Source organism: Beta vulgaris, chromosome 4 (genome assembly GCF_026745355.1).
Source record: "Beta vulgaris subsp. vulgaris cultivar EL10 chromosome 4, EL10.2, whole genome shotgun sequence".
Lineage (NCBI taxonomy): Eukaryota > Viridiplantae > Streptophyta > Magnoliopsida > Caryophyllales > Amaranthaceae > Beta > Beta vulgaris.
In genome coordinates this window covers 39,294,391-39,317,482 of record NC_079205.1, presented here as the reverse complement: position 1 = coordinate 39,317,482, position 23,092 = coordinate 39,294,391, and the positions used below count along the sequence as shown (strand labels likewise).

The window sequence follows — 23,092 nt, the reverse complement described above, 5'->3', positions numbered from 1 at the left end:
ACTAATGTGAAATAATTTTGAAGGTTAAAAGAATTATGTATCTTTTTGGAAGTTTGCAAATTGTCGATGGATGAATGTGTGATATTGCCGTGAAAATCTTATGTTTTTCTCAAATTTGTGTTTATAAGTAACTTTTGTGAGTATGTAATTGTGAATGGTTCTTGAGAATAGTGATTTGTAAGTAAATTTTTGAATATGTGTTTTGTATGTATTGACATTCTAGGTTATTAGTTTTAGTTTGTATATATGTTAGTTTTAAGTTTTAATAAAGTTTCCTGATTATTTGGGTGATTTGCGTGATTTTCATAATGTGATTTTCTCAATTGTATGAGTAATTTGTAAAGTTTCTTCTTTTAAGTTATTTATAAGTGAGTGTTGTAAATTAATTTTCGTAGTTTTCTTTGAGTGCCGATTTGATTTTGACATTCCTTTTGTAATTAAGAAAGGGAAGGGGGTAAAATAGGCATTTTAAAAGAGGACACCATTGCTCATCCCTTCCCTTATATAATAAAGATAAATGTATAACATAATTCACATATTATTCCCAAAAATTTAAATCTTCAAATAAAATGAAGTATAATTGGAAGAGGTATGTATTTTCTCATCGATGACTATCATGATGGATATCTCATGATTAAAGTATAGTAACTAACGATTTTGTAAGAAGTATGAAAATAGAATACTTTGAGTTGTAGTTCAGAAGATGATGACGCTACTTCTCTTGGTACCCATGGGCTAGTAATCGATGATCGTGATTCTACACACAACATCAACCATAAAACTAGTCTATCATGTATATCACGTAGTACCGGTCACTTTTGCTCAACGAAAATAAGTGAGTTTGTCTTGTAGGAGACAGTCTACTTTTAAATTAAAATTAGGTAATAGTAAGCCCAATATTAAAAAGAAAATTAACCTAATGATGACTAAGTTAATTTCTTTCGATGACTAGTTTAATTTATTTAGTGACTAAGTCTACTTTTATATTAAAATTAGACCGTCTCTTTTCATAATTTTTGCTCACACAAAATTGTGGGAGACTAGCACAATTACCTTTTCAATCTTGGGAATCAATTCAACCTGAAGATTTTAAAAATGGCCCAACCAAAATACACATAGCGAAATTAGCACATGACTAGGGATAGCAACACTCCAAAAATAGAATGAATGAGTTCTGACTTCTGATCGCACTACTATTTTAGTTGCACTTTACAAATGGATTGCTCATATCAATTTCGGATCGTTGATTAACAGATTTCAATTAGGCTACTAAAAAGATTTAAGACATAGCCCACTTTTGGGTTATTGTAGACAAGATTTTGTTCAAATCCTCAAAATCTGGGTTGTCCTTGGACAATTCCTGAGTCAAGTTGAGTGGATAAGAAAACACATAACACATGCCACCATGATTTTTTCAAGAACATCTATAGTTAAAGCTTGGGAAGATGTCCTACATAAACAGAAAAAAGAAAAAAAAAAAAAAACATAAATGAACTAATAAAAGTGTAGGTGAATGAACCATTTGTAAATTGAAAATATTTTAACATACACCATGGTTGTTTCATTCACATAAAAAAATATGGGATATTTTACTTCTCCAAAGATCAACCAAACTTTTCGCACAACCTATGACATGGAACTATACGAGAAAAACTGACTTCCCATCACCAAATGACCACTCAATTGTGAGCCCACGGGACTACAACGTATACACACAACTATACACAAGTAATGGCCCGTTTAGTAATTGGTTATAAATGGTAGTAATGAGAATAAATTTATGTGTAAATTTGTGAGAAATATCATTGTTCATTCCATAGTAATGCTAATTTATCCTAAAGTGTCCACTTTCCTTTTTGAATTTTCATTCCCATCCAATACCACCTTGTAGGTGGTAATGAGTGGTAATGAAAATTGCTTCCCCTTGGAGACAAAAACACAAGTTTATGGGTGAGATTGCTTGCCCATGGAGAAAAAATACCTTCCCATGGAGATTTTAGGGGTGCTTCCCTAATAAAATTACACTTAAAATTCATTCTCATTACCGCAAATTATTAACGACTACCAAACGGGGCTTAAAAGTATTTGCAAAATGCAATATACAATTATATATCCTTAATACTATAAAAGATGGAGAAAATTTTGAGGGGTGGGGGAGGCATACAAAAATATGATAGCAATAGTCTTCTCAACTTCTAATATCATAACCACAATTTCATGACCAATTGTCTAAGAAGTTAACTAAGGAAATCTCTCTTACCCAAATGACTAGGAATTAAGACACAAGCTACATAAATCCTGCAAGAGCTCAGAATTATAAACTTCAGGTGAGCTACAAAATGTGTATTTGAACAAAAACTACTAATTTGTTGTTTAATATTAGAGGCATGAAGCCTCCAGAGGCTGAGTTAGTACTCAGACATGCTGTAAGGAAAATACTAAGAACATTTTATCTTCACTTGCTTGATATATCGAAGAGGGTAGACGTGGAAACAATGTCTATACTGTGACATCAATCTGCAACATTCTAAGAGCAAATTATGAGTACGTCTCAGTTCCGTGCTTCCCCAGCTTCTGAACATCCTCAGGTGAAAGTATTTTAATATAAGAGACATTATACACAAATGCCCTGCAAGCAAAAAACGATAAGTAGCTCATTTAAGGCCAAAACATATTGAATTCTGCTTTATAAAAAAAATTGGGTTGGGGCTCAAATATCAGCTCAGTTAGAATGCAGACAGAGTAATGGAGCAAGCAAACACATAGAGGAGTAGGTGAGGGAGATAAACAGAAGAAAAAAAGAAGCAATTATATAGGGTAACCCTGCAACTGATTCTTTTTTCCAAATTGACCCTCACTTATTGGGCATTCTCTAAGATAATCCTAAACTTTAAGTAACACTGTTGAAAACAATCTACAATTGGAGAGATTTCAGCCCTCCAAACTAGGTTATGTTGTATAGCAGTTTAACGTACAGGATTACCATAGATAGTTTTCCAGGAAAGAAAAAATATAAAATCAGTCATGCAGCAAGAAACTGCTCCAGTTTCTAGAAAACAAAACGCTTTCACCACCAGCTGACCAAAAATCTTTCGAATGTCCGGAACAAAACATGTAGATGAAATTTAACAATACCATTCACACAAATGAGACGGTAAGGAAAATGTGTTTAACCTACAATCTTTAAATCATTTAGATATTAGAGGTAACGATGATTACTTACTCCCATGGGTCGTCTCCAAGGAGAAGCACATCGTTCTCCCTGTCGACAAATACAAGCTGCCAGCCTGATCTCAGAGGGTCATCGAGCATTCCCTCAATTCCAAACATCTGACCCAGCTCCTCACGCAGCTCATGATAGCTGCTGAACCGGGAAATGTCTAACGAACGCCCAACTGATCCTGATTTATACACCTGAAACCAGGAAATATCAGTACTAATTTATTTTACTTGGAAAGAAACCACAGACGTTCTCTTTTTCTTTCCTTTTTCTAAAGTAGGAGAACATACCTTAACATACGTTCTTGTTGGGTTTTGCAGGTCACCCTGCCCTTCACTGTGCAACTCAGGGGAGTTGCTGTTACAACCGTACATTGAGTTGTGAAACCCAGAAGCACCTGATGGTATTGAGCATAGATCTGTATCATTTGAAGAAGCCCGATAATTGGTTGGCATTGTCATTGGCAATACCAACCCAGAAGAATCAAGATTAGCTCCAAATACATTGTGGTTCTGCACATCTAAGCTACAGTTTCCAGTCTCCAAGGAAGCATCTTTTCCGGGGTACGGTGGTAATGAAACAGCATCGCCAAAGGCATTAATGGGTGTATATGAATTCAGTGATACCAAGGGATGTTGAGAAGTTTGTTCATTTAACAATGTGTGATTTACATTCGAAATGTCAGACAAGTTACCAATCCCTTCAGTACGAGCGGAAGACAGCATGTTTTGCATAGATGAGTGAGTAGAACTCGAAAGCTCAGCATTTGCAGCATTGGAATCTGGTTTTCCATGTGAAGATGACATACTAAGTTGCTGCCTACTTTGTACTTCATTATTCGGAAGTGAAAAAGCTTCAGGACTACATAACTGCTGGTTTGCTAGTCCCTCGTTATGTTTGAAGTACTCCTGCGGGAGAACACGCTGAGGAAGGTTATCCTTGGAAACTTGAGACTGGCCTTGCAAAAGCTGTTGGGCGATTGAAGGATGAATCAATTGCTGCTGCTGTTGCAACATAGGAATTTGACTGTTTGACTGTTGAAGATATTGCATAGGTTGTTGAAACTGCATCATCTGGGGATTTATAATATCACCGCCTCTTAGATTCTGAAAACCGGATGATAACAAGGCTTGATACTGCTGATTCTGATTGCTAAGTGGAAGCAAACTGTCGACTCTGGTCTGCATCCACGGATACATTCCTAGGGATTGAAAATTGACAGAATTAAGACCTTGTTCCCCGCCTTGTCCTCTCAACCACATTAAACTGTTCGCAGCATCATCTATATTATCTGCAAGATGTAATAAAACAAATAATGACAGTGCAAGAAATTCAAAACTAAAGCTTCTTCATCTATGATTAGATCCTATGAAAATTAGGATAGCAAGAGCCTACATTGATCATCTAACATCATATTTTGCTGAAACTTTAAAGAGGAATTGAGGACAAACCGCAAAACCACCACTCAAAACATAAATAAAAAGAAAGACAAATGGAGAAAATGGTTGGAATTTTGAATATACACAAGTTTCATGCCATTAAAGGCGTAAAAAGGAGGAATAGCATAAGGAATTCAGAAGAGTTCCTAATTTCCCGCTTGCCTCACTATAACATGTTACAATTACCAATACCAAGCACAGAGTATCAATATTTTCTGTAGCCAAAAGGCCCGAAACCTTATTATGAGGCTGATCAACTCAAAAGGTGGTCGGCATGTACCATAAATTATTGCTGGACAAGAAAAAAGAACTGAAAATTAAACATTGATGCTTCTGCAGACTTTATTTATGCATACTTTTTTGTGCAATTGACATAATATCAATTACCAAAATCAGAGTGGAATAATTGATAAATAATGAACCTCTAAATGTCCAATATGACCTCATGATGGCAGTCTCTAGTGGCTTCTGCGAATCATAATTTTTGTTCAATCAGGATGCAGGAGAAATATTATTAACCCCATATGACAGCTCCAGTTTTACAGGGAAAAAGCACTAATGTTAAGTCATAGAGAAGATACTATCTTATTACTAAAAATGGCAGGATAATGCAATTCATTTGATGTGGTCCAAAAGATTGAATATGCCATTTTCTATTAAACCCCCAGCTGAACAAAACAATACAGATTACCCTATCCCTTCAATTCACGAGAAAGCCTGATTGGAAGATTTGTAATGGACTAATATTTGAATTCAGTCTCTCCCACATATCTCTGAAGATCGTGAAAGGGTCGGCTCTATAGTGTGTCTGGTAAACATAATAAATATAGGAATGAAGATGTTCTTTGTGTACTTTAAAATAGATTCCAAGTCAACATCCAAATGTATGCATCTCCACTTGCAAACATGTGTCCAATCTTTATTGATTGTCATCACTCATCACTGCTAATTAACTCCTCTATAGTAGTATGAGTGATAAAAAATTAAAATTCATCAAGAAAAATGCATGTTAGAAGTGGAGATGCATTATTTTTGAACCCCAACAGAACTTTACATCCAAATAGCATATGGAAACATTATCATTTCCTTTAACTTCTTTTGATAATTAGCTTGTCGCAAAATATAGAAAGCAAAGAAGACATCAAAGAGAAAGAGTAAAAGGAAATCCAGAAATCCACAGTACCTGACAATGATGAAGTACCAGCATGCCAAGGTCTTTTGAGCCTGAGTGGGAAGAGAGATGGATACATGGGAAAGGTTGTCAATGGCTCAATTTCCCATAGTGACACTCGTGGTTGTCTTTCACCAGCAGTTGACTCATCCCAACCAACCTGCACCAAAAAAACCATATGAAACACAAGAAAATAATTGAATTCAAGTCACATGTGCAAGGTTTATTATGGTACACTGAACTGTATAACAGGACTTGTGAAAATATAAGTATAGTATGGTAAAGGTGGCAGTAGAGGTTGTGCAAACTGTAATAGCACTAGTTGCAGCACAAAACAAATCATTTAATAGAGTAGAAAAGGGGTGCATTATGATAAAGGTTGACAAACACAGCCGTAACTCCGAACTTGCACAAATAGCTCCATATAAGGAGCTGTAGTTCTCTCTCTGACATTTTCCATATGCACCGAAACCAATAGCGAGTAGCAAGATTAGTTCAAATAGTCAGAAATATTAGAAAAGAACTGAGAGGAGAAAGGGAGAGTATCCTTAAATTTTAATATCATACATACAAATTTGAGAGAGTCTTCCTCACTTTAACGTCATATTAAAATATTGACAGGCATGGACAAACCCATTCTAGTAGTACAGCAAAATGCTACTATGTAAGAGATTCTTGCATTAGCAATTAAGCAACAGTACACAGCTATCGAGTAGCCCTTCTATAAGACGAGCAAATCTAAGATATGGAATATCCTTTCTTTCTCCTCGGGTGGCAAATATTTGATGTGGAGCTATATGGACATGAAGTAAAAACCTTGAATCAATTTGAAATGCAGAGCATTAACATATGACATCTGTTTCTAGATGATACCTTCACTGATCTCCAATGAGAATTTGGCCAACGAACAGTATCTAAGTCACTAATTCCAGTAATTGTACCCATGTATCTGCAAGACACGAGTGTGTAGCCATTAGATATCTGCAGCCACTATACAAATAACACTTATGACTTATGAGCAGCACAAATAAATGTCCTATTAGGCTTTTGCATGCATGTTAAGAGTATATGCTATGAGAATGTAGGTTTATATCGAAAGGTAGTTTTAAGTTAAGGATCAAAAAATTCATTGAACGAGAGATAAACTGGAAGTCCCCATTTCACAAGGATATGAAGTGAGATAACTAGTGGAGGGGACCACATCACATGGGTTAAGTGGGTTGGATTGGAAAGGTAACAGATCTTTATTTATAGACTGACCAAAATAGTACATAACTTTTATTTGTGACATCTGGAAAGAGAAAGTTGAGGTAATAGGAATTCATTTGTCAGCAAGCTAGCCATTTTATCTTTCTTTTCTTATTTCATTTTTTCGAGGAGGGGCATTGTCCTAAGGATTGGTGTACACCAGATAGTTTGACGAGTCCTCCTATAGAACTTGAGCACAACATGTTCCCATGATGACATCATGGGATGTTTTGAATTCATAATTAGTTCATTACAAAGAAACAAAGAATTTCATATTGTTGAATAGATAAGACAAGAGAAAAAGGAACACACAATTGATTAATTAGCTGGCACAGGGAACAAAATGCTGGGTAGAAAAATGTTTTCAGAACTGAATTATAATAACTTGTAAGCATGAGAGTGAAGACATGTCAGACATCTCATAAGATATCATCAAAGAATTTAATAAAGAGAAGTGTCCTTGAAAATTTAGTATGCTTTCTTGCTATAGAACAATCCACCTATGATTGTCACAAAGAACAAAATTATCTGTCAGCCTTGTACAGGTATCCTACCTCCGAACACTTGATTCTTCAGTCTCAAACAGCATACGAAATCGCATCCCCACAGAAACACGTGTGTGATAAACAGCTTTAACATATTTCGACAAAGGTATGACGAACTCAGATGGGCTTGCCCTGAACACATTTATAAATATGATGAGAATGAAGGGAAAAAGAAAAGAAGACGTACAGAACAGAGAGAAAATACTCAGGCGAACTAAGACCAGGAAAAAAACAAGAGTTAAAAAACAGAGCTTGTATGATACTGACCGTGGGTTAAAAAAAACAGTAAAACAACTATTAGTATTAGCAGCATGAGCTGCAGCTGCTAGAAGTCCTATATGCATACTGTCACTTGATAAAACAGATGAAGGCATCACAGTTTGAGGCCGAGTGGCCCGGCGAATTCCCAAAAGAAGTTGATTCTTCTCATTCCTAAGTCCAAAAGTACAATCAAAAATTAATTCTCCACAAGCCAAGAATAAAATTGGGGCACTCGACAGACTGGTAAAGTTCCAAGAGAAACAAAAACTTAGAATACCATATGAACAGCACAGAATCTCCAGCAACGAGTCTTTTAGCACTGACAAAGACACTCCACCCTGTAGTAAGTAGGTGCCTTTTGGGCTGTCCTGCATAAGTAAAATCAGCAGATTGTTAGTTATAGAGAATATTAAGTACTTTACGATCACAAAGTAGGTCATTATATAGGATGTATCAAAAGACTGTAAAAACATTTATGCACACACATGCATACCAAATTAGGGTCATTGGCGGGGAGAAGGTCAAGAATTCAGTTATGCATGAGCTACTTTAAATCTATAATTGTCGTAAACCCACATAGAAAGAAAAACCATTGTAACAATTGAAGTACCAACTAGATGTGCTTCTTTAATCTTTATATGACATCCAATCTCTAAGGATATAATTTAACCATCAACAATTTGCCGGAACTTCAAGGAACAGTCTCCATTATTCCCCTCAAACTAGGTAGAACAAAGCTTCTCAAACTTTCACCGAGTCCGGCATTAATAGGTGTGTATTGATAGGTGATGATTGTTCAACAAGTTGCCGAAAAATTTAACCCCAAAACAAGGAGCTAGCATAACCTGTATAAAGAGCACTAAGAATAGTACATATAAAAGACAAAGCAAAAATTCAACAAACCTTAAAGCAAGAATACAAATCCGAAAACTATTCACAGATACAATAAGATATAGAGACAAGGCAACTCAACTCTTTTTTACGCAGAAGTTAGGTAGGATAACAAGATGAACAATATACCCAAAGAAGAATTAGCATAGAGTAAAAATTATACATAGTCTCGTCCCTCAAACTAAAGTAAAGCACATGTGAATGAACTTGGATTTGTTCAAATAATTAAGGCATGGCGTAATCCACAAGAACGAAAAACCAAGAACCATGTAAGCCTTCTTACAATTTTAAAACTAGGATTGCGTATTGAGGAAACAAGCCTTTCCATGTGGCCGAAGTTTAGTCTCACAACACATGAGTCTATACATTTCAGATAATTATCTAAATTTGGAGAGTGAGGGAGGGAGGAAAAAGGAAGAATAAATTTGACGTTCAAATTTTGTATGCTGAATGTGCCGGAATCATTATGTTATTCCGTGCTGAAAATTAAAAAATTATATGTTGTTTAACTCAGAATTCCTCAGCGACATGATCATTGATTTTTTAATGATAGATATGGAATGCAGTATTACAGCCTCAACTTGAATGATCTGCCTTATGTCCTACACTTTGAGCTTCACCGACAGTCCTCCAAGAATGACTCCCAAGTACTTCCTCAGTTACATATTCGTTGCAACATGGGGAGGCACGAATTTTAAGGAGTGCATGTGAAGAGGAGAGATATAGAGAGAGATGTGATGAAGAGAGATAGAGAGAACTCATTACCAAATAAAGAAACGTTGGAACTAATATGAATTTTCCTAAAAAAAAGGAAGTGTTGCAACCAATATGGAAGTATGGAAACTGAAGAAGTATACAAGGTGATTAGTTTTTCTGTGCTTCTTTCTATATTCCCTGCTGATTACTTATTAAAGAAATAGTTCAGTAGGTAAGACACATATGCCCAAATTGTACTTAAAACACTTCAGCCACTGCCTGTGGAGGAAAAAGGCAGAAGACCCTCTATTATGACGCCTAGCAACGCAGCAATAACTTCCAACTTAAATGCATAAAATATTAAGCAAAACAGAAAATTCTTATCAGCAACATATCTAGATGTAGATAGCTCCCCAAAGCAATGGTATATGATGATACCTCTGATTCTCTAGAAACATTCCATCAACATAAAATACTAAATTAGCAATTCTCATTCATCCATCCAAGTAAGATCCCTCATCAGGCCCAAGTTACCAATATAAAGCTATGCAAAATCATAATAATTCTCATCTCAAACTATTTAGCAGCTAAAACCAAGATATTGTAACTAATCTATCCCATAGTTCAGTTCACTCTGTTTCAGTTAAGTCACAACCAAGTTTCAAATAACTTTGACGTTGTTCTCTAAAGCTTCTCAATTTCAATATTTTCTTCCTAGATCTAGATGATAGGTTGCGACCTTAGCTATAAAAATCAGCCTATACCATCTACAAAAATGAGCAAGATTACAGAACTGAAGCTTTAAAAAATTTCCCTTTACATGATCAGGATATAAATTCTTTGTTTCTTCACTTCCAAGTCCAACTTCGTTAGTAAAACCACACACATCAAAAACCTTCTATAAAGTAGATCCTTACAAACATAATTTTATGTCAATAAAATGTCGAAAACCAATATCATAGTTTATTTATCCATTACAAACATATTTTTTAGCAATAGAAAACTTATTTCAGCAAGGGCTGCCATCTTTGATCAAGTTTAAGACTGACATTCATCATTGAAGTTTATTTTTGAAACAAAAATCACACAAGCAGCTTCATATCCAAACATGATAGAATATTATGCATTCTCCATAAAACGGGGAGCTCCACAAGAAACTATCCAAAAGATTTAGCAGCAAATGCTTAACAAATCAACAGATGCTGGGAACTATGAAGGATCTCAAATCTTAATAGGAAGATGGGGAGTAGCAGAATTGCATTTGTTGAAATGAATGTGTGGAAACACATTAAAAGATAAAATCCAGGATGAAAGTAATAAGGAGATACAATTTGTGTATATCAAGGATAAGATAAGAGTGATGGTATATGTTGGTATGACACTACCTGAGCATGTCAGACGTCAGCCACATCGTGCACCAGTATGGATAGTGGAGAGTGGTGGGATTGTGGAAATTTTGGAAGAAGACGATGAGAGCCAAAAGTGACTCAGATTGAAGGCATTAAAGTTATATGAAGATATGAGGCTTGCAAGAGTATATAGCACTTGACAGAAGGAATGGAGGCACATGATTATGTGGACGACTACCAGGGATAAAATTTTGGCTCATGACTCCGAGCTGAGTCCATCTTGTTGACATTAAGGCTTGGGCAATGGGCAGTTGCTTAGCATCTAGCAAAATATCAATCCACCTTTGCATCTACATATCTCATCAAATATGGTTAGACTAATCTTAATATTGTTGTTGTATATACTTCCCCTTGCTACAAAAATTTTACAAGTCCATAAGAACGAGATCGGAACACTACATGTCTACATCAAATCTATTTCAGCAAACAGCCACTGGGACATGGCTAAATAAGCACAAACTTCAAGGGTGATGACTGAAAAAGAAACTCCAAAATGATACCAAATCGCGCGTGAAGCAGCTAAACATGCAATTACAAAATTATGTACGTTATTATTTTATGCCAGCAGCATCATATATACAAGGAATCAGCATCTATACCCCAAATAGCAAGACCTCATACCAAGCCTGACAGTTACAGACGGAAAAGTTGACAGTCTCCCTTCCATAACCGCAACCTTTATTTAGGAGAGAACACTCACTTTTGCAACTTCTAGCGGGCCAATTATGGTTCCAGGTCTTATACAGGAGAGAATTGTTCTTTTTACAACATGGAGCTCAGCTTGAGATCTCTCATCATATTTAAGCACTCAGTACTACATATATTCTCATACCGTGTAGCCATAAACACATCTTTCCCCACTGTTTATATTGCTGGGGCACAATGTCTGACACAAGGTAACAATATCTTAATGGTTCAAACAACACAATAAATCTGAGTCAAAATGTCTACTTTTTCATAGGCAGTATAGTAAAAGGTGAGATATAGTTTCTGTGTCTCCAACGATAAGATTTTTTTATGACAGGAAAGACCACATTTAAGTCACTTTTCTCCATCACAGTGCCCCTCATTGATCAAAGTAACAAAAGTTATGTAGATAGCAGCTTTAGCCAGTTGGTTTTGGCCAGTGAAAGAAAAGTTTCTACAGCAATTGTGAAGGAAGTACCTAATAGGGTTTTGTCTATTTTGTTTACTTTAGAAAATGGAAGTGGAAAAAAGCTAAAGGTTCAGTTTTGATTCAGGCAAATAGGAAGATTCAATAGTACAATATCTGGAACTTGTTGTATGTGTTGAGTGATAATATTTTTTATCAAATAATATTGAACTCGAAAGTTAACGATTAACTATATATAATCAGAGAAGCATATACCTCTAAATATATGTCTAAACTTCCACTCAACATCATGCAGATCCCTAGCAACCAGCTCCTGAGCAGGTGGCTGCTGAGAGTAGTCCTACAGGTATAAAAGAAACAAAGTATGTTATAAGAAGACCGAAATAATTGAACAAGCAAAATTTAAGTAGAAATAGGAAGCATGAACACTACCAGTGGAGGAAAAACTTTCTCAGCTGCACGGCGAGGAACAGAAAATCCTCCATGAGTACTGGTGTCACTAGCTGTCAATGTCTTGCAAAAGTAATTGGTTGGCTGCCTGCTTGGGATCCCAAAATCAGCAGGAAGATAAATATCCTTTTGTTCTTGCTGCATACATGTTTCAAAAGGATAAAATTTCATGTAGCTGATCAAGCAGATCATGCAGCTCGATTGAACAGATTATTGTAACACAAGGATTACCGGACTCAATGGCTGCAAAGTCATTTGGGCATACACTTCATCTGTCTCAACATCAGCCTGTAATCCCAAACAATTAAACTTTAGTCTAGCTCTTGGTTTCCTACTGAGAGTTCCCAACTCTGCCACGAGGACAATATTTTTTCATCTACCAATACTAAATCATATAATAATACTTTCAGGTTTAGGAACAAAGGACAAACATGCATTGTGACATTGTGAAGCTGGCAGATCAACTGAGGAGGCAAACTGGGGTAATTTGGTATCTGGCCATCGATATCTCTATTGGTAGTGGCAGCAACCTGAATTAGGATAAGCAAAGTTACAAACTGCAAACTGATGATCTTCAACATGTAATCCCACGCAAACGAAAATAAGTAAACATCATTGTTGGAGTTTTAACCTGCTCACTATGACCCTGAGGAAAGTAAACCACGCGGCTTCCGGCAGTCGGTAAACACACAAGTGGGCCAGCACAAGCATGCCATAGTTCAGAATTCAGACACTTCTTCTCACCCCCTATAACAGTCCCATTGATATACATATAAGATAGAGTACAAATTAATAATCAGTATAATTACTAGTATACTCCTAATTTCATGTTCATTAAAGATCCCTTTAGCCAGCATACACAAAAACCCTTTCAACCCAATCAAAATTTCCAAAAACAAAGATAAATAACATTAAAATCTCATAATTATGCATCTTAAAACAAAACAAAAAAAAAAGTACAAATATGGAAAATTACAGATTAGGTAAATACCTTCATGCCCTTGCTGACCCAATCCTGATGTTGAAAGCTTCATATCCCACTTTTTGCTATTCTGGGTAAAAGCTAGCTTAAACAATCCTTACTAATATGCAACTTAATAATCTCCCACTTAAACATATCCAATAATTCAAAACCCTTACTTCCCATAAAAACCCTTTTCCTGCTAATTACCACATTCCATTCCTTCATTAGTTCTCCCTAACACACTTCAAATTACAACCCACACTCAAAAAATCCACCCAAAAAGGGTCAATCACCCCACATTTCACAAAACTAAACCACACCCACATAAATTCACACCTTCAAAACCCCTCCTAAACCATTTTCCCAAACACCCACCTCAAAAAAAAAAAAAAACCAACTTTTTCCTATATATTTTACCAATAATAGCAGTGATTACTTAAAAATCCAAACTTTCAAAAGGAGCTCAACACAAGTGAAATTTTTTTTCTAAAAGCACGAGTTTCAAGACATAATGAAATGAAATGAAACCCCCATAAAAATAAAAATAAAAGCTCCCTTTTTTTGGGATTTTTGGAGTAAACAAGAACAAGCTAAAAGTGAGGAGAGAGAAAGTTGAGGTAATAAGCAACCACCCGACCAGAAGTAGACCTGGGCAGGCAGCAGAGTAAGAGCAGAGGAGAGAGAAAATAGGAGAGCAGCAAAAGGATGAAGAAGAACAAGAGAGAAAGAGGAGTTTAGAGAAACAAAGAAAGAAAGAAATGGGATATTTTTTAAAGTTTTTTACACATTTTTTTTTCTCATTTTAAAAAAAAAAAAAAGGTTTTGTGTGCATGTATTTGTTTATTATGGGAAAAGGGAAAATCAGAGCCGTAGGAAGAGCCGTACGCAGTAAATCGTGACCGTGTGTTGGGTTGCTGATGCTCCCACTGATATGACAGCAGGCATGTGCCCCCATCCTTCAGTGGTCGTTGTCAGAAAGAGGGTACGGATTTTTGCCCATCAAAATATTATGAAATTATTGAAGGTTAGATTGTGTAAAGATTCAGAGGAAAATTTTTATAAAAATAAAAAAGAATGAATGAATGCATGAGAGAGAAAGAAGAAGAAAGATGGTCTTTCTCTCTCCTACCATATTGCACTCTTTAATTTTACTTGTTTTTTTATTCCTTTTAGCATTTCCCTTTTACTGTTGTCATTTTCAAATTGAAAGCTATGCACAAACCTTCCTTTATTTTCTCTTTTTTTTTCCTTGCTACTACAATGTTTTTTCTTTTCATCAAAATGTAGTTTAAAAATTTATATTCGACCTTCACTAGATTCTGTAAATCTAATGTGAGATTATGATAATAGGAAAGTGTTATTTCATTTTTAGTAGTATTGCAATATTGTTTTGAGTGTCATTAAGTAACTAACTGAAAAATCGATTATGTCAGAAATATAAGACGTTAAACCCTAGCCTCTCTTCTCTTTTTCTCTCCCTCAAACTCTAGCCTCCCCTATCTTTTCTTCATCAATTAGGGGCTGCCATGGATGTTTTCATTCATGGTAAGCCCCTTTTCCGCTTTTATTTCCAGTTTTTAATTCATTTTCTTGTTTTGTTCAATAAATTAGTCTCTCTTTATGAGATATTCTCAAACCCTGTTATGGGGTTTTTAGTTTCCGTTTTGGAAATCTCCTTCTCCCCTATGGGAGTTGTGAGTATGGTTAGTTTGTTTTTAGGTATGAGAAATAATTCTCATTGGTTGAAGTTCGAGACTCAACATGAAAGTATTGGAATCTCGGATGCGGTTAACCTGACTCGATCAAGAATGTTCTTCCCAAACTATAATAGAATGATAGACTTCCTCATCAATAGCTGCTTGATTCAGCAAATACAAGAGGACTGTGTTGTATTATTCGATCTGGTTCATTGTAGTTTTATCGAAGACGAATTTGATTTAGTCTTGTTTAATTGTATCTTGTTTTACTTTAATACCTATTGTAGATGCCGTTTGGCCTTCAATTAATAAAATTTCTCTTTCAAAAAAAAAAGTAGCTAACTGAAAAAAAAAGTGTCCAAGTATCTTAATATATTTTATCAAATAATCGCAAATTGCTTTAACCAAGTAAAGAAAGAGTAAAAAAAAAGTGAAGTTACTATTAGGCCTTATTTGGTTGTATATAGGAAGTCATACTTCCTAGAAAGTTATTTTTTCCATGTATTTGAAATTATTAGGAAATGTAAAATTGTGTTTGGTTGATAATGGGAAGTAGAACTTCCTATTGGAAGCTCTACTTACCTAGGGAGACCTAGGTAAGTAACTTCCTCCATTTTAGAGGAAGTAGGACTTCCTAGGAAGTGCAAATTCCCATGGTTTTGTCAACCAAACAACTTCATATACTTCTACTTCCTATAAATTTGCACTTCCGATGATTTATTTTGTCAACCAAACAAGGCCTTAGTTGAATAAGCAAAGTGATCACTCTCATCTTCTGCACCTCTTGCTCAATCAGACTCATGTCTATCAAGTATCAACAATGAATATAGATATGTGGTTAATTCAACTGCAACATTCTATAACTCAAATTGCAAATAACTCGTTCGTAATTTCCAATACAAGTTCCAAATACTCGAGGTGTTTTTTTTTCAATTGAAATTAACCGGTTTGGATTTGTTTTAACTTATAGCATATACAATGGAGCTCTCCAACGTTCTACAACTAACTCTCCAAGGAAAGAGAAAATGGAGAGTCACCTCTTACCCAACAATGGGGCACTTGGGTGTTTTTTCCTAGAGATACTTTGCAAATTGGCTTTTAGGGAGATACCATTTGGGTTGAGAGAGAAATAGCTCTCGTCTCTGTGAAAATTGGTGATCTGGTGTATGTGTGTGCATATTTCTCTCCCTAGTCGCTCCACTACTTATAGTACAGCAGTCTATTTATGTTTGTAGTGGATAGTGGAAGATGTCACTATCTTTCTTTGGAGTGATCCAAGACTGATCCTCCACTTTCTTTTTCTGTCCGTTTATACAACTCAGCAGTAGCTACTTTGTTGTTTTGTACAAATTAGCACTAGGGTAGAAAGTAGGTGCTTGTATGTATATATTAGCATAGTGGCAAATAGCCGTTATGAGTTTGTAAGGATACAAACACTGAAATAGAAAATTATTCTCCTCTAAATTTAAAAGAGAGAAACCAAAACCTTGAAAGCTTGAGTTCTCTTCATGGTATCAGAGCAAGGTTCTTAAGAACTTCATTTAGAGATTTCAAGACTATCTCAAGGTCTAAAATATCCACAGAAGATAAATTTTATCCTACGAGAGTGAAAATGGGAGAAAAGGGTGACAATCATTCAAACAACCCCTACAAGGACCCTCTTTTCATTGCCATTAATGAAAATGCTGCAACTGCTCTGGGATGTATCATCTTTGATGGTAACAACTTTTTGAACTGGAGCGGAAGCATAAAGATTGCTCTTGGAGCAAAGAACAAGCTGAGCTTCTTGGAAGGAAACCATGAGAAACCAAAGGAAGCAGGAGATGAAATGCAAAAATGGGTAAGGTGGGATTACATGGTGAGGTCTTGGTTGTTAACAACCACGAAACCAGAAATAGCAGGAAGTTTGGTGTTTATGCAATCAACAAAGGAGTTATGGTGGGAGATAGTTGAGAGGTATGGCCAAACAAATGCTCCTCAACTATTTCACTTAAAGAAACTTTAGCAAAATAACCTGAGTATTGGTCAGGGCCATCTCTAAGAGTTCGGGGGACTAAAATAAGGCCCTTAATATTTTTAAAAATTATAAACTTTAAATTTGTAATATATATTTGAAGTGATTCACAAGTTCTTACCAATGTACCATATTTCAAAATGATTTCATATAATGAATTACATATTTATTTAAGGACAAAAAATTTAGATACGTTATTCATAACAAATTAGCATCTCAGTACAACTTCAAACTTATAAGACAACAATTAAATAATATCGAAATGTCAAATAGATTGAAAAAATCTGGAAAGAATTTCATATACCACATATGGACTATGTAGTAGTGTATTTTGAAAAATTTCCTCCAAGAACCTACTCCAACTTTCGATTTCTCTTTTGAAATACACCTTAACATTCACAAATCACAATATATAGGTCAAAAAAATTTATGAGTTATAGATGTACTATATTTTTTGCAAATCTGGACTAACTATTATATATAAGAAGGGGAAAAATCAGACATTATTGGAATAAAATTAGGATGCTTACCCAAAATCTTCAATTGAAGCCTTATTCATGAAATTCACTGCTTGAAGAGTTGAGTACTGATGTAATTCGACAGTGAACAAATCTAATATAGGAATTCATGAATTAGGAATTGATAATTAGATGGTTGGAGAAAAATTGAATAATGCTTATTTAGTTTTTTTTGGGGGGGGGGGGATTAGTCATCTGATAAGATGTAATTGGGGAAAATCAAGGAGTTCATTTGCCATTGTTAATGGACAACAAGCTAAATTTGGGGAAAAAATTATTTTTCTTGTTGATAGATTTGTGATTAAGAGACAGTTGTAATTTTACATTGATTGATAATCTGAGCATAATCAATGGGGAGATTTACAGGAATTGAAATAATTATTTATTTTTGGTAATTTTATAAGTAGAAATTAATGGGGAAGAAAAGATGGAAGAATCAAGAATGAAGGCGTGAGAATTGAGACACAATAATGACAAACTTCCTCAACAAAGCGGAAGGTAACATCACCATTAAAAAAAATTGGGGCCCTCTTATATTTCGGGGCCCTGTGCAATGGGGCTTCTTCCACTCCCTCTCCAACGGGCGCGGTGTTGGTGAGTATTATTGCAAACTTAAGGAGCTATGAGACCAAATAGCTCAACTGGAAGAGTTTCCTGAATGTAATTGTGGAGCCATGAGCAAATGCTCCTACAACATGATGAAAAAAATGCTTGAGATATAAGCAAATGACGGAATTTTGAAGTTGATTATGGGTCTGAATGGGGGATATGAGCAAATGAAGAGCAATTTCTTAGGCATGGATCCACTGTTGCCTGTGAACAAAGCATACAATCTGGTTCTACAGGTAGAAAAACAGAAACAACTGACTGGGGAAGTGAGTCTAGGAAATGAAATGAGTGCTTTAATTGTAGGAAGACAATCACAAAGTTTGGGGACCCTGATAAATTTTCAGAAGAAGGACTACAAAAAAATGAGAATGGAGAAGGAAGCAAAGAGACGTGACCATTGCGGAATGTGTGGGCATATAAAGGAGGAATGCTTCAAGATAATAGGTTATCCTCACAGATTCAAGAATCCAAGGTGGAAGAACAACATAAGGCAGATTGCTAATGTTATGAAGGAAGAAGGAGAAGCTATTGCTCCAACTCCTATGGATTCTGAAGAATCTCAAGGAGAGGCAAGTGATAGAAAAGATGACAACAAGCTGATATCTACTGTGGTTCAGGATGTTATGAAGGCCCTTGGCAACAATGTTGTTGCATACATCAACTTTGCAGGTAAAGTAATTCTCTCAAATGTTGTGCGTCAAAAAATTATTTGATTGTAATACCTGGATCATAGATTCGGGAGCTAGTGACCACATATCTGGGAACAGGACCATGTTCATGAATACAAGAAATTTGAAAGGAATTATGAAAGTAGGGTTACCTGATGGAACAACAAAAGAAGTAAAGGAGTTTGGAGACATAAAGATATCGGATGATATCACTCTTAAAAATGTTCTATATGTGAGTGATTTCAAACACAATTTGTTGTCTGTTAGCAAGTTGATGCAGGATAACAAAGTGATGAAATTTGTTTTTGATAAAGATGGATGCTACTTACAGGACCTTGCCACCGAGCAAATCATAGCTCAGGGGAAGAACCAATGTGACCTGTATAAGCTGATGGTGAAGGAAGAGGAACTTGGAGCAGAAGAAGGAAAGCAGGTGCTTGCAGTAGGAATGAAGAGCAATGTTGTTGCTGAAGAAGCTAGGATGAATAATCTAGGATTTATTCATGCTAGATTAAGACACATTTCTTTGTCTAAAATGAAACATTTAGAATTGTGTGATTGTAAAGACTTGAAGGAATACTTTTGCGATACTTGCTCAGTGGCCAAGCATCATAGGTTGCCTTTTATGTTAAATTCTTCAATTGCTGAGAATGTCTTTGATTTAGTTCATATTGATTTGTGGGAGCCTTATGGTGTTAAGGCCATAACAGGAGCAACTTATTTCTTAACCATCCTTGATGATCATTCAAGGGTAACTTGGACCCATCTAATGTCTAACAAAGAACAGGTTAAGGAAATTTTGATTGGTTTTCTTGCACATGTGGAAAATCATTTTGGATGTACATTCAAAACCATCAGATCAGATAATGGAACTGAAATCTCCCAACAAGAATGTGAAAGGATTATGAGAGAAAAGGGCATACCACATAAGAGAAGTATGCCTGGGAGACCTCAGTAGAATGGCGGAGTGGAGAGGAAACATAGATTTCTCTTGGAAACTGCTAAAGCTTTAAAATCCATGCTAACCTTCCTGATGTTCTATGGGATGAGTGCATATTGACTGCAACTCATCTCATAAATTTGTTGCCTAGTGCTGTGATTAATTGGAAAACACCATATGAGAGATTAAAGGGATTGAAGCCTAATTATGATCACTTGAGAATCATAGGCAGTTTATGGTATGCAAGTGGAACAAGGAAGCCTAATGACAAGTTTGCTGAGAGGGGAATAAGATGTGTCATGGTAGGTTATCCTTATTGCCAAAAAGGATATAAATTATATGATTTAGAAAAAGGAAAACTCTTTGTAAGCAGAGATGTTGTGTTTCAAGAAGAAATTTTTCCTTTTATCAAACACAAAGATAAAGCAAATCATATTGATGTCATTAGACAGAAAATGCCCATGATGAATGATGCAGGTACATAAGACTGCATCAATGATAATGGAGACACCTTCAATGAAGTCATAAATAACATCAATGAAGAAGAACATGATGCCCCTGGTGGTAATATGGGAATGGAAGTTTCGACAGATTCAAAAGAAAATACAATACCAGCAGATGGTGGAAATGAACTAAGAAGATCAAGTAGAGAGAAGAGTCTACCTGGAAGATTAAGAGATTATCTAGTGCAGCTTCCAGGTCATAGAGAAGCAAGTACAGAATAGGAAGGTCCATCTCACATGGTTGCAAGCTTAAGAGACTCTGGATACTACTCTGAAGATTACATTGTTTCACTCAACAATGCTTTGAGAGTGACTAAACCAACCCACTACAAGGAAGCCTTAAAGCATAATGGATGGAAGGAAGCAATGCAGCAAGAGCTCTTAGCTCTTGAAGAAAATGGAACATGGGTCCTAACACAACTGCCAGAAGGAAAGAAAGCAATAGATTGCAAGTGGGTGTACAAGGTGAAGTTGAGGCCAAATGGAGAAGTGGAAAGGCTGAAGGCTAGGTTGGTAGCAAGAGGAGATAGACAAATAGTAGGGAAGGATTATAAGCACACTTTCTCTCCAGTGGCTAAGTTCACAAGTGTTAGGACTCTGGTTGCTTTGGCCACTTCAGAGGATTGGAAGCTTCATCATCTAGATATCAATAATGCTTTCCTTCATGGATATCTATATGAGGAGGTTTATATGAAGCCACCACCAGGACATAATGAAGAGCATAGTGGAAAAGTATGTATGCTTAAGAAAAGTCTATATGGGCTTAAGCAAGCCTCAAGGCAATGGAACATAGAACTAACAAAGTTCCTATTGCAAGGAAAGTTTGAACAAACCAAGATAGATTATTCTCTTTTTCACAAGGATTCAAATGGCAAGCAAGTGATGGTCCTGGTGTATGTAGATGACCTTTTGGTCACTGGAAATGATGAGGCAGAAATAGCAACTCTTAAGCAAAAGTTAGATTCAACTTTTTCTTGTAAAAATTTGGGAGAGATGAGATTCTTTCTAGGTATAGAAGTATCAAGGTCAGAGAAAGGAACTATGCTTAACTAGAGAAAGTTCATCATGGACATTGTGCACACTGCAGGCCTGGAGGGATGCAAACCATGTAAGTTTTCTTTCCCAAAAGGAATCAGGTTATCAACTGATGAGGGAGAAGTTCTCACTGATCCTGAAACATATAGAAGCATCATTGGGAGGTTACTCTACTTAAACCTCACAAGACCTGACATATCCTATTTTGTGCAACAACTTAGTCAATTCATGGCTTGTCCCAGAAAGCCACACTTACAAGCTGCCTTTCATGTGATCAAATACCTTGCTGGCACAATTAACTGGGGCTTATTTTATCAGGCTGATTCTGACACATCACTTTCAGCTTATTTTGATGCAGATTGGGGAACTTGTGCCTTCAGTGGGAGATCCTTAACTAGATACTGTGTCTTTCTTGGCAAGAATCTTGTGTCTTGGAAGACCAAGAAATAAAAGACTGTATCTAAATCTTCAGCAAAGGCAGAATATAGATGTATATCCCAAACTAGTAGTGAATTAGTATGGGTTGATGGCATTATGGAGGATTTGAGGTTTAATGTACCTAAGCCCATCAACTTGTATTGTGATAACAAAGTTGCAATTCACATATCTCATAATCCAGTTTTCCATGAGAGAACAAAACATCTCAAGCTGGATTGTCACTATGTAAGAGACCATGTCATGGAAGGCTTCATCAACACTCTCCATGTCAAGTCCTTTCTTCAATTGGCTGATACCATGACCAAATCTCTGTGTGAGAAACAACACAACCACCTCTCTCTCATGTTGGGCATCCTTCCAGTAGCTCCAACTTGAAGGGGGGGGGGGGTGTGTGAAAATTGGTGATATGGTGTATGTGTGTGCATATTTCTCTCCCTAGTCGCTCCACTACTTATAGTACATCAGTCTATTTATGTTTGTAGTGGATAGTGGAAGATGTCACTATCTTTCTTTGGAGTGATCCAAGACTGATCCTCCACTTTCTTTTTCTGTCGTTTTATACAACTCAGTAGTAGCTACTTTGTTGTTTTGTACAGATTAGCACTAGGGTAGAAAGTAGGTGCTTGTATATATATATTAGCATAGTGGCAAATAGACGTTATGAGTTTGTAAGGATACAAACACTGAAATAGAAAATTATTCTCCTCTGAATTTAAAAGAGAGAAACCAAAACCTTGAAAGCTTGATTTCTCTTCAGTCTCTCCAATGTGTTGAGTCTACATACTATTGCAATTACTTATGTTTTATTTTCTTCTTGCAACCATTTAATGATATTTTTTATAAAAATAAAACAAAAAGATGGTAATAATTATTATCCCAACAATTATGATTTTTCTTTATTTATAAAATGAGCTTAATATTGGATATATTTCATGCACAAAATCTACTATCTTTTTTAAATTTATGAAATCAAATATTGTCGCATTCAAAATTAATATTTCAAAAAAAAAAAACCACATTCCATAAATTATGAAAAAGATAATTTTTTTTTTTGTAATTATATTTAATTTACATGAAAATTATAATTTATACACTCTCTGTATTTTTTTATCTTTCTCACTTAGAATCTTGACACTATCACAATTAGAGGGAATCTTTTAGATTTTTCTCAATATATAAGAAAAAATATAGTCATGTGGGGTCTTGTTTGATTCGTCTCAATGAGTACTTTATTAATATTCAATTATTATGATTTTTACTAA

The 23,092-nt window shown here is 35.7% G+C and overlaps 2 protein-coding genes across 3 annotated transcripts; one reads left to right on the top strand and one right to left on the bottom strand.

Annotated features, from left to right (window-relative positions):
- Positions 1-2,171: 2,171 nt before the first annotated feature.
- On the bottom strand, positions 2,172-14,192 carry LOC104891238 (auxin response factor 8). Of its 2 annotated transcripts, XM_010676897.4 has the most exons (14): positions 13,436-14,189; positions 13,076-13,191; positions 12,876-12,974; positions 12,676-12,732; positions 12,427-12,582; positions 12,250-12,334; positions 8,162-8,252; positions 7,891-8,055; positions 7,633-7,755; positions 6,704-6,779; positions 5,843-5,990; positions 3,511-4,511; positions 3,224-3,414; positions 2,172-2,629 (listed from the first exon to the last, which is right to left on the bottom strand). In XM_010676897.4, exons 1-14 carry the CDS (start codon positions 13,476-13,478, stop codon positions 2,539-2,541), a joined length of 2,442 nt encoding a protein of 813 aa, XP_010675199.2. In that variant the 5' UTR covers positions 13,479-14,189; the 3' UTR covers positions 2,172-2,538. The 2 variants fall into 2 exon arrangements, with proteins under 2 accessions (XP_010675199.2, XP_057250265.1); XM_057394282.1 differs by having other exon boundaries at positions 7,633-8,055; positions 13,436-14,192.
- A 7,230-nt stretch (positions 14,193-21,422) lies between these two features.
- Positions 21,423-21,842, top strand: LOC125496652 (uncharacterized mitochondrial protein AtMg00240-like). Its single transcript, XM_048642172.1, has one exon. The coding sequence runs from the start codon at positions 21,423-21,425 to the stop codon at positions 21,840-21,842; it is 420 nt and encodes a 139-aa protein (XP_048498129.1).
- The last annotated feature ends 1,250 nt before the right edge of the window (positions 21,843-23,092 follow it).